At 41.9% G+C, this 17,032-nt stretch overlaps 1 protein-coding gene across 3 annotated transcripts; it reads right to left on the bottom strand.

The window, feature by feature from the left end:
- Positions 1-834: 834 nt before the first annotated feature.
- Positions 835-11,164, bottom strand: LOC106597530 (CD209 antigen-like protein 2). 3 transcript variants are annotated; one of them, XM_045714187.1, is made up of 8 exons: positions 11,035-11,164; positions 9,195-9,270; positions 8,976-9,077; positions 8,742-8,890; positions 7,920-8,082; positions 7,477-7,619; positions 6,793-6,887; positions 835-2,515 (listed from the first exon to the last, which is right to left on the bottom strand). In XM_045714187.1, the coding sequence occupies exons 2-8, from the start codon at positions 9,253-9,255 to the stop codon at positions 2,419-2,421; spliced, it is 810 nt and encodes a 269-aa protein (XP_045570143.1). In that variant the 5' UTR covers positions 9,256-9,270; positions 11,035-11,164; the 3' UTR covers positions 835-2,418. The 3 variants fall into 3 exon arrangements, with proteins under 3 accessions (XP_045570143.1, XP_045570142.1, XP_045570144.1); XM_045714186.1 differs by lacking the exon at positions 835-2,515 and adding an exon at positions 3,011-3,513; XM_045714188.1 differs by lacking the exons at positions 835-2,515; positions 6,793-6,887 and adding an exon at positions 3,011-3,513.
- Positions 11,165-17,032: the final 5,868 nt, after the last annotated feature.

Raw genomic sequence — 17,032 nt, 5'->3', positions numbered from 1 at the left:
ACTGCCCTTTTAACCAAATTCAAGAGGAAATGCACCCCCAACCTGAATGAACATATCTTAGCACGTTGCTAGTAAAGATAAAAGACAGGAACACACATCCAGATTCTAATCTAATCAGTTTGAATGTTCTGACCAGACAACAGGGATGTTCCTGATAACCAGTGAACCCAACATACAATCCAGTCACTTTAAAATACATCTACCAGAAAACATACAATGTGATAAACATGTGCAGCTCTTTAAAAGCTCTTGAAAAAAAACAAACACAACAATTGAATTCACACAGTAATATACATTTTGTCAATTCAAGTTTTCATGAGTCATTACACTTCTCCTGGCTTCAGTGACCCCAGGACTTCAGTGGACATGTCTCTTTCCCGCAGCCTGGTCTCAGAGCATTTTGTATTATTCTCTATATAAATCCAAGACACTCCATTTAGTATGATATGTTGTGTTAGGTATGGATACGTAATATAGATCGTTACTTAAGGCATAAACTAAAATAGGGTGGTTGGGCAGTGTGGATAGGTAGGCAAACATCTAGCAAACCAAAGGTTTGGGTTTGGACAACTTTAGTATGTTCATCACGTACAACATTAGCATTTTAGCTCATTTGCAACTTTTCAACTACTTACTACTGTTGATGATCAGTTACTTGAGAAGGAGACCAAGTCAAGACGCTGGACCGGGTGGATTCAGTTTATAGTAAGGCAGTTTATTATGAGACAAAGATATTTGGCAAAGCGTGCACGGACTCGTTCGTTTAGCTCATAGGGAACTAGCAGAAGAGAGCCCCGAAACATAGTGTGCGTTTAATTTATACAATGAAATAACAGTGTGTTGACGTTGAGTCTAGTAGGTCCGCTCTCCTGACTGGTCGATGAGTGGAGGGACGGTCCACTCTCCGGGTGGTGTCGACTTCCCATTGGCCCTTGGCAATGTCCTTTGTCCTCGGAGTCCAGCACCCATAAGTGTGTGTGTGTGTGTGTGTGTGTGTGTGTGTGTGTGTGTGTGTTTTCTGCTAAGTCGTGTCTGGGTGGTTGCGATAGTCATGGGATGTTGTTTTTTACACCAGTGGTCAGTTCGTGTGGCTAGGGCGCTTCCTTTTTTGACATGTTGTGTGAGTGCTTAAGTCAGCCATCTGTCTCTGGGTGTGCTCGTGATTGGTATCAGTTGGTTGCTCAATATGTCTCTGGAGTTTTGTTGTGTGCTGTTGTGAAGCATGTTGTGCAAATGCCCTCCTTATATATCATTAGGTAAAACGTTAGATTATCTTTATTACACTACATTTTATCTACTTTGCAACTACTTAGCATGTTAGCTAACCCTTCCCCTGACCTTAACCTGAAACGTTTTAGCTAACCCTTCCCGACCATAACAATAACCCTTTTAGTTAACCTTTCCCCTGACGCTAACCTTAAACATTTTAGCTAACCCTTCCCGACCATAACATTAACCCTTTTAGTTAACCTTTCCCCTGACGCTAACCTTAACGTTTTAGCTAACCCTTCCTGACCCTAACATTAACCCTTTTAGTTAACCCTTCCCCTGACCCTAACCGTAACCCTTTTAGCTAACCCTAACCTTATTAACCTTTTAACCCAACATTCTGTAAAAGAGAAAAGTTCCTCAAACACTAACTATCACATCATTGAATCTGATAAATATTTCAGTCAAAACAAACAGTAACTCACTATTAATGTATAGTAAACTTACAGTAGACAAACATGCCTATGATCCCAGTATAGAAACTCTAGAGGGTATTATAAGAATATGTCGAAGATAAATACACAACGCAGAGTTTGAGAGTTTGAGAGGATGAGAGGACTAAAAACTAGAGTTCTAATGGTCAATAGCGAATTGTAAATAGGAGTTCGGTTGCAGTACAACATCTGTTCAGAATCTGTGGAATGTCACTCGACGTGTGCTACATGTGACACGTTTTCATTGGTCTGTACATCAAGTCGGGAGCAGGATACTGGTTATTTAGCCATTAGCCAAGTTGTACTGCAAGGACTTCTGATTGGCCAATCCCAGGCTAGGGTGGGGGGTTATAAATGGCATCCTGTTCCTTTGTTCTTTGGGGAAAAGCTGAGGACAGGGGAGACTAAACATCTACCTCCCAGCATAACATCTTGATTTGTCCTCTCTGAATAAACCTATTTTTCTCCTCCTGATTTGCTTTGAAGTTTATGTCATTGAAGAATAACATAAATTTCTAACAGCATCTTCCAGCACAGAAAATTTCCTGAATCACAGAGTATTATAACATCAGATATTTGTGGCTTATCTCTGGTTGTAAGGGTTTAGTTGCTCTATTGATCATTACGAAACATATATTTACTGCAGTACTCTCACCTGTTAAAGTGTGTGTGTGTGTGTGTTTCCATTTGTGTACATTGATTGATACATTAATATTTAACACAAACGCCATCTTCCTTTTCCTGGGCTTGTTGGTGCACGTGTCATCATCAATATCCGGTCTGCATTGTTGGATTCTCCACTTCCTCTCCACCTGCATTTGCATAGATCGTCTCTTACTTTAATATTTATTTCTTATGTAAATAATTGAGCTTGACTTAGCTTAACCAGTACTAAGAAACTAATGGGATAGTCCCAAAAGTGCAAACTCTGCGCAACTAGAAACACATTACTCTTATTGAGTAAAATATCTCTAAAACCGATTGTCCTGGTTAACTGTCTGATGCTCTATGTAGAATGGTAACAACTGAGAGAGGTCAAAGACAAAACTGATCCTAGATCAGCACTCTTACTCTGGGACTCTTTGTGAGTACGGGCTCTGGTCAGATGTCCATGAATGACACAACTCATCTAGTGTCTATTCTGGTAATGCTATAACTTTTATGATAAGGACTATTTTCTATCTATTAACTAAAGTGTTTTTAATGTGCTATGACAACTAATAACTGATACCATTTATAAGGAAAACACTGGTACATTATAACACTTAGCAATACAGTATACCTGACAAGTAAATTATATACCTGGATCACAGTATATAGGTGTATTTAATCAGTAGAATGAACACATGGTACATATGGAACAGAATAGAAGCAAACATAGAACACTGCTGCATTTGAAATGGATTGATAATTGTAAAAACTTAAATGAAAACAGTGTATTTTTAAATTGGTATATGTACACCATATAGGTAAAAATGTAAACCACAGTTTAAAGCCTACTAGACCACAGTTCCACTCCCCTGGGCCTGATGAACAGTGGATAAACTCACATAGCTCTGGTGTCTTTAAAGATATCAAATACATCTTTCATATGTAGTTACACATAGAAACAAAAACAGGTTAAGACTAACAGGGAAAACCAGAACAACTCCATGATATATGGGGTTACATTAATGGTTTTTCACACACCCAGTGTTTTGGAATACACGGTCCATCCTTCCAGCTCTTCAATGGGTCTGATGCCGTCTGTGAGATCTCAACACAAGCCGCCTTGTCATTCAAATTATTTGGTTCCCCTTCCATCCAATAGCTATAAACAACACAGAGAATCAGAGTTGAAAATCATCCAATACAACAGAGAATCAGACGGTTAACCTAGTCCCCAGGCTCAGTTGCTACCATTCTACATAGAGAATCAGACAGTTAACCTAGTCCCCAGGATCAGTTGTTACCATTCTACATAGAGAATCAGACAGTTAACCTAGTCCCCAGGCTCAGTTGCTACCATTCTACATAGAGAATCAGACAGTTAACCTAGTCCCCAGGATCAGTTGTTACCATTCTACATAGAGAATCAGACAGTTAACCTAGTCCCCAGGCTCAGTTGTTACCATTCTACAGAGAGAACCAGACAGTTAACCTAGTCCCCAGGCTCAGTTGTTACCATTCTACATAGAGAATCAGACAGTTAACCTAGTCCCCAGGATCAGTTGTTACCATTCTACATAGAGAATCAGACAGTTAACCTAGTCCCCAGGCTCAGTTGTTACCATTCTACATAGAGAATCAGACAGTTAACCTAGTCCCCAGGATCAGTTGTTACCATTCTACATAGAGAATCAGACAGTTAACCTAGTCCCCAGGATCAGTTGTTACCATTCTACATAGAGAATCAGACAGTTAACCTAGTCCCCAGGATCAGTTGTTACCATTCTACATAGAGAATCAGACAGTTAACCTAGTCCCCAGGATCAGTTGTTACCATTCTACATAGAGAATCAGATAGTTAACCTAGTCCCCAGGATCAGTTGTTACCATTCTACATAGAGAATCAGACAGTTAACCTAGTCCCCAGGCTCAGTTGTTACCATTCTACATAGAGAATCAGACAGTTAACCTAGTCCTCAGGCTCAGTTGTTACCATTCTACATAGAGAATCAGACAGTTAACCTAGGTCCCAGGATCAGTTGTTACCATTCTACATAGAGAATCAGATAGTTAACCTAGTCCCCAGGCTCAGTTGTTACCATTCTACATAGAGAATCAGACAGTTAACCTAGTCCCCAGGATCAGTTGTTACCATTCTACATAGAGAATCAGATAGTTAACCTAGTCCCCAGGCTCAGTTGTTACCATTCTACATAGAGAATCAGACAGTTAACCTAGTCCCCAGGATCAGTTGTTACCATTCTACAGAGAGAATCAGACAGTTAACCTAGTCCCCAGGATCAGTTGTTACCATTCTACAGAGAGAATCAGACAGTTAACCTAGTCCCCAGGATCAGTTGTTACCATTCTACATAGAGAATCAGATAGTTAACCTAGTCCCCAGGCTCAGTTGTTACCATTCTACATAGAGAATCAGACAGTTAACCTAGTCCCCAGGCTCAGTTGTTACCATTCTACATAGAGAATCAGACAGTTAACCTAGTCCCCAGGCTCAGTTGTTACCATTCTACATAGAGAATCAGACAGTTAACCTAGTCCCCAGGATCAGTTGTTACCATTCTACATAGAGAATCAGACAGTTAACCTAGTCCCCAGGATCAGTTGTTACCATTCTACAGAGAGAATCAGACAGTTAACCTAGTCCCCAGGCTCAGTTGTTACCATTCTACATAGAGAATCAGACAGTTAACCTAGTCCCCAGGATCAGTTGTTACCATTCTACAGAGAGAACCAGACAGTTAACCTAGTCCCCAGGCTCAGTTGTTACCATTCTACATAGAGAATCAGACAGTTAACCTAGTCCCCAGGATCAGTTGTTACCATTCTACATAGAGAATCAGACAGTTAACCTAGTCCCCAGGATCAGTTGTTACCATTCTACATAGAGAATCAGACAGTTAACCTAGTCCCCAGGATCAGTTGTTACCATTCTACAGAGAGAACCAGACAGTTAACCTAGTCCCCAGGATCAGTTGTTACCATTCTACATAGAGAATCAGACAGTTAACCTAGTCCCCAGGCTCAGTTGTTACCATTCTACATAGAGAATCAGACAGTTAACCTAGTCCCCAGGATCAGTTGTTACCATTCTACATAGAGAATCAGACAGTTAACCTAGTCCCCAGGCTCAGTTGTTACCATTCTACATAGAGAATCAGACAGTTAACCTAGTCCCCAGGCTCAGTTGTTACCATTCTACAGAGAGAACCAGACAGTTAACCTAGTCCCCAGGCTCAGTTGTTACCATTCTACATAGAGAATCAGACAGTTAACCTAGTCCCCAGGATCAGTTGTTACCATTCTACATAGAGAATCAGACAGTTAACCTAGTCCCCAGGATCAGTTGTTACCATTCTACATAGAGAATCAGACAGTTAACCTAGTCCCCAGGATCAGTTGTTACCATTCTACATAGAGAATCAGACAGTTAACCTAGTCCCCAGGATCAGTTGTTACCATTCTACATAGAGAATCAGACAGTTAACCTAGTCCCCAGGATCAGTTGTTACCATTCTACATAGAGAATCAGACAGTTAACCTAGTCCCCAGGATCAGTTGTTACCATTCTACATAGAGAATCAGACAGTTAACCTAGTCCCCAGGATCAGTTGTTACCATTCTACATAGAGAATCAGACAGTTAACCTAGGTCCCCAGGATCAGTTGTTACCATTCTACATAGAGAATCAGACAGTTAACCTAGTCCCCAGGCTCAGTTGTTACCATTCTACATAGAGAATCAGACAGTTAACCTAGTCCCCAGGCTCAGTTGTTACCATTCTACATAGAGAATCAGACAGTTAACCTAGTCCCCAGGATCAGTTGTTACCATTCTACATAGAGAATCAGACAGTTAACCTAGTCCCCAGGCTCAGTTGTTACCATTCTACAGAGAGAATCAGACAGTTAACCTAGTCCCCAGGATCAGTTGTTACCATTCTACAGAGAGAATCAGACAGTTAACCTAGTCCCCAGGATCAGTTGTTACCATTCTACATAGAGAATCAGATAGTTAACCTAGTCCCCAGGCTCAGTTGTTACCATTCTACATAGAGAATCAGACAGTTAACCTAGTCCCCAGGCTCAGTTGTTACCATTCTACATAGAGAATCAGACAGTTAACCTAGTCCCCAGGCTCAGTTGTTATCATTCTACATAGAGAATCAGACAGTTAACCTAGTCCCCAGGATCAGTTGTTACCATTCTACATAGAGAATCAGACAGTTAACCTAGTCCCCAGGATCAGTTGTTACCATTCTACATAGAGAATCAGACAGTTAACCTAGTCCCCAGGATCAGTTGTTACCATTCTACAGAGGGAGAGAGAGAGCTAGCTGAGGACCAGATTATCAGACTGTAAAAATTCATTTATTACCACAGAAAAAAAGAGTGTAAAAGTATTCCAGAACCTGTTCACTCACGTAGGTTTAAATGGTGTGTCGCCAACCCACTTCCAGATTGCATCTTTTTTATATGCACCAATCCAGACATTCTTCTTAAATCCATTGATAAATATCTATAATATCATTGTTGATGAAAAACAATGGCCATTATTTAATCTCCACAGCAGAGAAACACTTCTACATTTTATAAATAATAGTAGTAGTAGTCTAATAGTAGTAGTAGTAGTAGTAGAATAATGTACTCAGCCTGGTCACTAGAAATACAAGGGGATTCAGGATGTTTGAAAAGGTCCTGAGTACTTCCATATATTCCTTCCTCAGTGCTCACTAAAACAATACCAAACTGTTGCAGAACACTGGTGCAAACTCATGATGCCCAGAAGGGAAGCGTGCTCAGACCACACAGACCAAGCACTCTCTGATGACTGCACCACGGCAGTTCACAATGCTCTAGCAAGCTGGGAGAGTACTTGATGGAAACAGAGCGTTGTGTTTAATCATTTTAGTTTTAATCCTTTCCCCAACCCATAGCCCAAACCTTAACCCCTAACCATAACCCTTTGAATTGTTTTTGTTTTAACCCTGTAACCACACAGAATTAACCCTGTAACCACACAGAATTAAACATGTTGAAAACTAATGAGAGATAATAATAATAATGAAACAGTAGTATTGTAGTATTACTAATGTGTTATCTATTACCTGTTCTTCTCTGCTGTTTATAATAACCAAATCAGCACCCATTGTTCTGCAGTCCTTCTGACCACCCCCACCTGTGTCCATTGTGGAGGAGACATAGTAACAGCTGGTGCCAAACTTCCACCATCCATCCACACAGGGTTTCTCTGAAATAAACACAACAGAACAGCAGGCATTTAAAAGTATACCAAATATATTTATTTTGTTCTACTGTATTATTGACTGTATGTTTTGTTTATTCCATGTGTAACTCTGTGTTGTTGTATGTGTCGAATTGCTATGTTTTATCTTGGCCAGGTCGCAGTTGCAAATGAGAACTTGTTCTCAACTAGCCTACCTGGTTAAATAAAGGTGAAATAAAAAATAAAGAAATAAATAATTAAATCTCTTCTAAGTATGAAATAAAATTGTATTTTTAAATTAAGAAAATTAAAGACTGCACTCACCATAGAACCTAAGCCTCGTTTTAAACTGGTCTCTCTCAGTGGTCGTGGTATTTAGACTATTCTGTAGCTGGTCTCTCTCAGAGGCCGTGGTATTTAGACTGTTCTGTAACTGGTCTCTCTCAGTGGTCCTGGTATTTAGACTATTCTGTAGCTGGTCTCTCTCAGTGGTCCTGGTATTTAGACTGTTCTGTAACTGGTCTCTCTCAGCGGTCCTGGTATTTAGACTGTTCTGTAACTGGTCTCTCTCAGCGGTCCTGGTATTTAGACTGTTCTGTAACTGGTCTCTCTCAGTGGTCCTGGTATTTAGACTGTTCTGTAACTGGTCTCTCTCTTTGGTCCTGGTATTTAGACTGTTCCGTAACTGGTCTCTCTCAGAGGTGCTGGTATTTAGACTGTTCTGTAACTGGTCTCTCTCAGTGGTCCTGGTATTTAGACTGTTCCGTAACTGGTCTCTCTCAGCGGTCCTGGTATTTAGACTGTTCTGTAACTGGTCTCTCTCAGTGGTCCTGGTATTTAGACTGTTCTGTAACTGGTCTCTCTCAGTGGTCCTGGTATTTAGACTGTTCTGTAACTGGTCTCTCTCAGTGGTCCTGGTATTTAGACTGTTCTGTAACTGGTCTCTCTCAGTGGTCCTGGTATTTAGACTGTTCTGTAACTGGTCTTTCTCTGTGGTCCTGGTATTTAGATTATTCTGTATCTGGTCTCTCTCCGAGTGGTCCTGGTATTTAGACTGTTCTGTAACTGGTCTCTCTCAGTGGTCCTGGTATTTAGACTGTTCTGTAACTGGTCTCTCTCAGTGGTCCTGGTATTTAGGTCTCTCTCTTCAGTCAGGGTGTTGTAATTGGTCTGTATCTGGTCTCCCTCTTTTGTCAAGTTATTATAACTGGTTGGTTGCTGATCTCCTTTAGTCAGAAGGCTGTAACTGGCATGTTGGTCTCTCTCTGTTGAGCAGTGATGATCAATGACTCCATCTGTAAAAGGGAAAAGTTGATCAATTATTCAAATATGTGTAACTATCACACCATTGAAGTTTACAAAACAACATACTAAACTTACAGTAGACAGACAGGCCTATGATCCCAGCCAATAGGAGAACACACAGCAGCCCCAGACACACTGCAGCAACTCCGGATGGTCTCTTCCACCACTGAAAATGTACTGAATCACAGGGAAATATCATGTAAGAGCTTTGAACTCTCTCTGGTAATGTTAAAATACTTATATTATCCAGGAATGTAAGGAGCAAAAGCTATGAGTTTGTACTTGAATTGATACCTGAAAATGTAACACTGGGCTTGTTGGGAGACGTGTCATCATCAATATCCATGGTCTGCATTGTTGGATTCTCCACCTGTGTTTTTATAGATTGTCTCTTACATTTCTAGAAGTCAAATGCTATATTTTCCTCTGTTACTTCAGCTCTAGTGTAGGTTTGTATCTGTGTCTTATGTATCAGCAAGTCAAATACTTGAGGTGAGTTTGACTTAGCTTACCCAGTACAAAGGACAAAATAGGAGAGTCCCAAACTCTACCCAACTAGCAACACATGCACAGTGGTCAAGCTAAATCAAGCACACTTCAGTATTTGACATACAGTGCATTCAGAACGTATTCAGACCCCTTGACTTTTTACAATTTTTTTTACGTTACAGCCTTATCGTAGAATGATTTTTATTTGTTTTAAATCCTCATCGATCTACATAAAATACCCCATAATGATAAGTATAAACATGTTTTTGATTTTTTTTGCAAATGTATTAAAAAACAAAAATACATTATTTACATAAGTATTCAGACCATTATAAGGTCTGTCTATATAAGGTCCCACAGTTGACATTGCATGTCAGAGCAAAAACCAAGCCATGATGTCAAAGGAATTGTCCGTAGAGCTCCGAGACAGGATTGTGTCGAGGCACTAATCTGGGAAAGGGTACCAAAAAATGAAGGTCCCCAAGAACACAGTGGCCTCCATCATTCTTAAATTGAAGTAGTTTGGATCCACCAAGACTCTTCCTAAAGCTGGCCGCCCAGCCAAACTGAGCAATCGGTTGAGAAGTGCCTTGGTCAGGGAGGTGACCAAGAACCAGATGGTCACTCTGACATAGCTCCAGAGTTCCTCTGTGGAGATGGGAGAACCTTCCAGAAGGACAACCATCTCTGCAGCACTACACCAATTAGGCCTTTATGTTAGAGTGGCCAGACAGATGGTAGTAAAAGGCACATAACAGCCTGCTTGGAGTTTGCCAAGAGGCACCTTGAGGACTCTCAGACCATGAGAAACAAGATGCTCTGGTCTGAAGAAAGCAATATTGAACACTTTGGCCTGAATGCCAAGTGTCACGTCTGAAGGAAACCTGGCACCATCCCTACGGTGAAGCATGGTGGTGGCAACATCATACTATGGGGATGTTTTTCAGCTGCAGGGACTGGGATATCAGTCAGGAATGAGGGAAAGATGAACGGAGCAAAGTACAGAGCGCTGAGGACCTCAGACTTGGGCGAAGGTTCACCTTCCAACAGGACAATGACCCTAAGCACACAGCCAAGACAACTTAGGAGTGGCTTCGGGACAAGTCTCTGAATGTCCTTGAGTGGCCCAGCCAGAGCACAGAGTTGAACCCGATTGAACATCTCTGGAGAGACCTGAAAATAGCTGCGCAGCGACGCTCACCATCCAACCTGACAGACCTTGAGAGGATATGCAGAGAAGAATGGAAGAAACTCCCCAAATACAGGTGTGCCAAGCTGGTAGTGTCATTCCCAAGAAGACTCAAGCCTGTAATCGCTGCCATAGGTGCTTCAACAAAGTACTGAGTAAAGGGTCTGAATACTTATGTAAATGTAATATTTCCAGGGGTTTTTTCATTATGGGGTTTTGCATGTAGATTGATGAGGGGGAAAAAAACAATTTAATACATTTCAGAATAAGGCTGTAGCGTAACAAAATGTGGAAAAAGTCAAGGGGTCTGAATACTTTCCACATGTATTGTAGATATGTACTTTGTCCCAGTTACAGTTCACCTGCTTAGTCTCCCTGAGACACTAACATATTACATTAGAATCAGACAATGCATGAAATAATCATATCTGGTGAAATAGAGAAAATAAATCTTACCACAGTCTATGAGAGTTGAAAATGGATACATACAAATATGTTAAATGAATGACCATCAATGTAAGATTGAAATAACGTGTCCACAAGTTTTTTATAGTCTGAGAGACCCCACCTTTTGTGTCAACATCAGCATATCCTTTACCTTATTTGGTCAAAAAATTATGAACTAATGTACCACTGGATGGTAGGTTCAGATAAAAGCCATCGTCGTTAACAGGAAGTAAGTCAAACTGAAAGTTCAAGTTCCAGAATGCTGCGTAGAAGTGTTTCATTTCCCCTCTATCTCAAGCACATAAGCTATAGGGGTCAAAGGTAAACTTTAGGTTAAAATGAATGGTTGAATGTTCAGCTACTCCAAAATTCTAAAGCTTGGAAAACTTGGAAGGCTGAATGTGGCAAGGCAAAATGTGTCTATACCTTATGTAAAGCCCTGTCAACTGCCATTTTATAACAATATTCAGTGTTCCAACTGGGTTCTGATCTTTCTAACCCTGTTCCTGTCCAGACCTACAGTAACTCAGTAACTGGTTGTTGAACCCTGTTCAGGAGGAGGGTGCTAGAATGGTTTTAGCCAACAACAGATTCACCAATCTGTCCATGACAGGCCTAGCTGGTAACATCATATTAATCACATTGGAGGCAACATTATTTATCCCCCCCAACCCCCTTCACTTTTGATGCATTTGGCATTCTGCAGTCAGCTGGCCTATTATAGAGTACCTAGCAGGCCTATAGTAGGATATCTAGCTGGCCTATAATAGGATCCCTGGCAGGCCTATAGTAGGATCCCTAGCAGGTCTATAGTAGGATCCCTAGCAGGCCTATAGTAGGATCCCTAGCAGGCCTATAGTAGGATTCCTAGCAGGTCTATAGTAAGATCGCTAGCTGGTCTGTAGTAAGATCCCTAGCTGGTCTGTAGTAAGATCCCTAGCTGGTCTATAGTAAGATCCCTAGCTGGTCTATAGTAAGATCCCTAGCTGATCTATAGTAGGATCCCTAGCTGGTCTATAGTTAGATCCCTAGCTGGTCTATAGTAAGATCCCTAGCTGGTCTGTAGTAAGATCCCTAGCTGGTCTATAGTAAGATCCCTAGCTAGTCTATAGCAAGATTCCTTGCTGGTGTATTGTAAGATCCCTAGCTGGTCTATATTAAGATCCCTATCTGGTCTGTACTAAGATCCCTAGCTGGTCTATTGTAAGATCCCTAGCTGGCCTATAGTAAGATTCCTAGCTGGCCTATAGTAAGATCCCTAGCTGGTCTATAGTAAGATCGCTAGCTGGTCTGTAGTAAGATCCCTAGCTGGTCTATAGTAAGATCCCTAGCTGGTCTATAGTAAGATCCCTAGCTGGTCTATAGTAGGATCCCTAGCTGGTCTATAGTTAGATCCCTAGCTGGTCTATAGTAAGATCCCTAGCTGGTCTGTAGTAAGATCCCTAGCTGGTCTATAGTAAGATCCCTAGCTGATCTATAGCAAGATTCCTTGCTGGTGTATTGTAAGATCCCTAGCTGGTCTATATTAAGATCCCTATCTGGTCTGTACTAAGATCCTTAGCTGGTCTATTGTAAGATCCCTAGCTGGTCTATAGTAAGATCCCTAGCTGGTCTATAGTTAGATCCCTAGCTGGTCTATAGTAAGATCCCTAGCTGGTCTGTAGTAAGATCCCTAGCTGGTCTGTAGTAAGATCCCTAGCTGGTCTATAGTAAGATCCCTAGCTGGTCTATAGTAAGATCCCTAGCTGGTCTATAGTTAGATCCCTAGCTGGTCTATAGTAAGATCCCTAGCTGATCTATAGTAGGATCCCTAGCTGGTCTATAGTTAGATCCCTAGCTGGTCTATAGTAAGATCCCTAGCTGGTCTGTAGTAAGATCCCTAGCTGGTCTGTAGTAAGATCCCTAGCTGATCTATAGTAAGATCCCAAGCTGGTCTATAGTAAGATCCCTAGCTGGTCTATAGTAAGATCCCTAGCTGGTCTGTAGTAAGATCCCTAGCTGGTCTGTAGTAAGATCCCTAGCTGGTCTATAGTAAGATCCCTAGCTGGTCTATAGTTAGATCCCTAGCTGGTCTATAGTAAGATCCCTAGCTGGTCTGTAGTAAGATCCCTAGCTGGTCTGTAGTAAGATCACTAGCTGGTCTATAGTAAGATCCCTAGCTGGTCTATAGTAAGATCCCTAGCTGGTCTATAGTTAGATCCCTAGCTGGTCTGTAGTAAGATCCCTAGCTGGTCTGTAGTAAGATCCCTAGCTGGTCTGTAGTAAGATCCCTAGCTGGTCTGTAGTTAGATCCCTAGCTGGTCTGTAGTTAGATCCCTAGCTGGTCTGTAGTAAGATCCCTAGCTGGTCTGTAGTAAGATCCCTAGCTGGTCTGTAGTAAGATCCCTAGCTGGTCTGTAGTAAGATCCCTAGCTGGTCTGTAGTAAGATCCCTAGCTGGTCTGTAGTTAGATCCCTAGCTGGTCTGTAGTTAGATCACTAGCTGGTCTGTAGTAAGATCCCTAGCTGGTCTGTAGTAAGATCCCTAGCTGGTCTGTAGTTAGATCCCTAGCTGGTCTGTAGTAAGATCCCTAGCTGGTCTGTAGTAAGATCCCTAGCTGGTCTGTAGTAAGATCCCTAGCTGGTCTGTAGTTAGATCCCTAGCTGGTCTATAGTAAGATCCCTAGCTGGTCTGTAGTAAGATCCCTAGCTGGTCTGTAGTAAGATCCCTAGCTGGTCTGTAGTAAGATCCCTAGCTGGTCTATAGTAAGATCCCTAGCTGGTCTATAGTAAGATCCCTAGCTGGTCTATAGTAAGATCCCTAGCTGGTCTATAGTAAGATCCCTAGCTGGTCTATAGTAAGATCCCTAGCTGGTCTATAGTAAGATCCCTAGCTGGTCTATAGTAGGATCCCTAGCTGGTCTATAGTAAGATCCCTAGCTGGTCTATAGTAAGATCCCTAGCTGGTCTATAGTAAGATCCCTAGCTGGTCTATAGTTAGATCCCTAGCTGGTCTATAGTAAGATCCCTAGCTGGTCTATAGTAAGATCCCTAGCTGGTCTATAGTTAGATCCCTAGCTGGTCTATAGTAAGATCCCTAGCTGGTCTATAGTTAGATCCCTAGCTGGTCTGTAGGTAGATACCTAGCTGGTCTGTAGTAAGATCCCTAGCTGGTCTATAGTAAGATCCCTAGCTGGTCTATAGTTAGATCCCTAGCTGGTCTATAGTTAGATACCTAGCTGGTCTATAGTAAGATCCCTAGCTGGTCTATAGTAAGATCCCTAGCTGGTCTATAGTTAGATCCCTAGCTGGTCTGTAGTAAGATCCCTAGCTGGTCTATAGTTAGATCCCTAGCTGGTCTATAGTAAGATCCCTAGCTGGTCTATAGTAAGATCCCTAGCTGGTCTGTAGTTAGATCCCTAGCTGGTCTGTAGTTAGATCCCTAGCTGGTCTATAGTTAGATCCCTAGCTGGTCTATAGTAAGATCCCTAGCTGGTCTATAGTAAGATCCCTAGCTGGTCTGTAGTTAGATCCCTAGCTGGTCTATAGTAAGATCCCTAGCTGGTCTATAGTAAGATCCCTAGCTGGTCTATAGTAAGATCCCTAGCTAGTCTATAGTTAGATCCCTAGCTGGTCTGTAGTTAGATCCCTAGCTGGTCTGTAGTTAGATTCCTAGCTGGTCTATAGTTAGATCCCTAGCTGGTCTATAGTTAGATCCCTAGCTGGTCTATAGTTAGATCCCTAGCTGGTCTGTAGTTAGATCCCTAGCTGGTCTATAGTTAGATCCCTAGCTGGTCTGTAGTTAGATCCCTAGCTGGTCTATAGTAAGATCCCTAGCTGATCTATAGTAAGATCCCTAGCTGGTCTATAGTAAGATCCCTAGCTGGTCTATAGTAAGATCCCTAGCTGGTCTATAGTAAGATCCCTAGCTGGTCTATAGTTAGATACCTAGCTGGTCTATAGTAAGATCCCTAGCTGGTCTATAGTTAGATCCCTAGTTGGTCTATAGTTAGATCCCTAGCTGGTCTATAGTAAGATCCCTAGCTGGTCTATAGTTAGATCCCTAGCTGGTCTATAGTAAGATCCCTAGCTGGTCTACAGTAAGATCCCTAGCTGGTCTATAGTAAGATCCCTAGCTGGTCTATAGTAAGATCCCTAGCTAGTCTATAGTTAGATCCCTAGCTGGTCTATAGTAAGATCCCTAGCTGATCTATAGTAAGATCCCTAGCTGGTCTATAGTAAGATCCCTAGCTGGTCTATAGTAAGATCCCTAGCTGGTCTATAGTAAGATCCCTAGCTGGTCTGTAGTTAGATCCCTAGCTGGTCTATAGTAAGATCCCTAGCTGATCTATAGTTAGATCCCTAGCTGGTCTATAGTTAGATCCCTAGCTGGTCTATAGTTAGATCCCTAGCTGGTCTGTAGTAAGATCCCTAGCTGGTCTGTAGTAAGATCCCTAGCTGGTCTATAGTAAGATCCCTAGCTGGTCTATAGTTAGATCCCTAGCTGGTCTATAGTAAGATCCCTAGCTGGTCTGTAGTTAGATCCCTAGCTGGTCTATAGTAAGATCCCTAGCTGATCTATAGTTAGATCCCTAGCTGGTCTATAGTTAGATCCCTAGCTGGTCTATAGTTAGATCCCTAGCTGGTCTGTAGTAAGATCCCTAGCTGGTCTATAGTTAGATCCCTAGCTGGTCTATAGTAAGATCCCTAGCTGATCTATAGTTAGATCCCTAGCTGGTCTATAGTTAGATCCCTAGCTGGTCTATAGTTAGATCCCTAGCTGGTCTGTAGTAAGATCCCTAGCTGGTCTGTAGTAAGATCCCTAGCTGGTCTATAGTAAGATCCCTAGCTGGTCTGTAGTTAGATCCCTAGCTGGTCTATAGTAAGATCCCTAGCTGATCTATAGTTAGATCCCTAGCTGGTTTATAGTTAGATCCCTACCTGGTCTATAGTTAGATCCCCAGCTGGTCTGTAGTAAGATCCCTAGCTGGTCTATAATTAGATCCCTAGCTGGTCTATAGTAAGATCCGTAGCTGGTCTATAGTAAGATCCCTAGCTGGTCTGTAGTTAGATCCCTAGCTGGTCTGTAGTTAGATCCCTAGCTGGTCTATAGTTAGATCCCTAGCTGGTCTATAGTAAGATCCCTAGCTGGTCTATAGTAAGATCCCTAGCTGGTCTGTAGTTAGATCCCTAGCTGGTCTATAGTAAGATCCCTAGCTGGTCTATAGTAAGATCCCTAGCTGGTCTATAGTAAGATCCCTAGCTAGTCTATAGTTAGATCCCTAGCTGGTCTGTAGTTAGATCCCTAGCTGGTCTGTAGTTAGATCCCTAGCTGGTCTATAGTTAGATCCCTAGATGGTCTATAGTTAGATCCCTAGCTGGTCTATAGTTAGATCCCTAGCTGGTCTGTAGTTAGATCCCTAGCTGGTCTATAGTAAGATCCCTAGCTGGTCTATAGTTAGATCCCTAGCTGGTCTATAGTTAGATCCCTAGCTGGTCTATAGTAAGATCCCTAGCTGGTCTATAGTTAGATCCCTAGCTGGTCTATAGTAAGATCCCTAGCTGGTCTATAGTAAGATCCCTAGCTGGTCTATAGTAAGATCCCTAGCTGGTCTATAGTAAGATCCCTAGCTAGTATATAGTTAGATCCCTAGCTGGTCTATAGTAAGATCCCTAGCTGATCTATAGTAAGATCCCTAGCTGGTCTATAGTAAGATCCCTAGCTGGTCTATAGTAAGATCCCTAGCTGGTCTATAGTAAGATCCCTAGCTGGTCTGTAGTTAGATCCCTAGCTGGTCTATAGTAAGATCCCTAGCTGATCTATAGTTAGATCCCTAGCTGGTCTATAGTTAGATCCCTAGCTGGTCTGTAGTTAGATCCCTAGCTGGTCTGTAGTAAGATCCCTAGCTGGTCTGTAGTAAGATCCCTAGCTGGTCTATAGTAAGATCCCTAGCTGGTCTATAGTTAGATCCCTAGCTGGTCTATAGTAAGATCCCTAGCTGGTCTGTAGTTAGATCCCTAGCTGGTCT

The sequence above is a fragment of the Salmo salar genome, unplaced genomic scaffold (genome assembly GCF_905237065.1).
Source record: "Salmo salar unplaced genomic scaffold, Ssal_v3.1, whole genome shotgun sequence".
NCBI classification, from domain to species: domain Eukaryota; kingdom Metazoa; phylum Chordata; class Actinopteri; order Salmoniformes; family Salmonidae; genus Salmo; species Salmo salar.
Note: the sequence above shows the minus strand (reverse complement) of the source record. Positions and strands in the feature narration are given on the sequence as shown.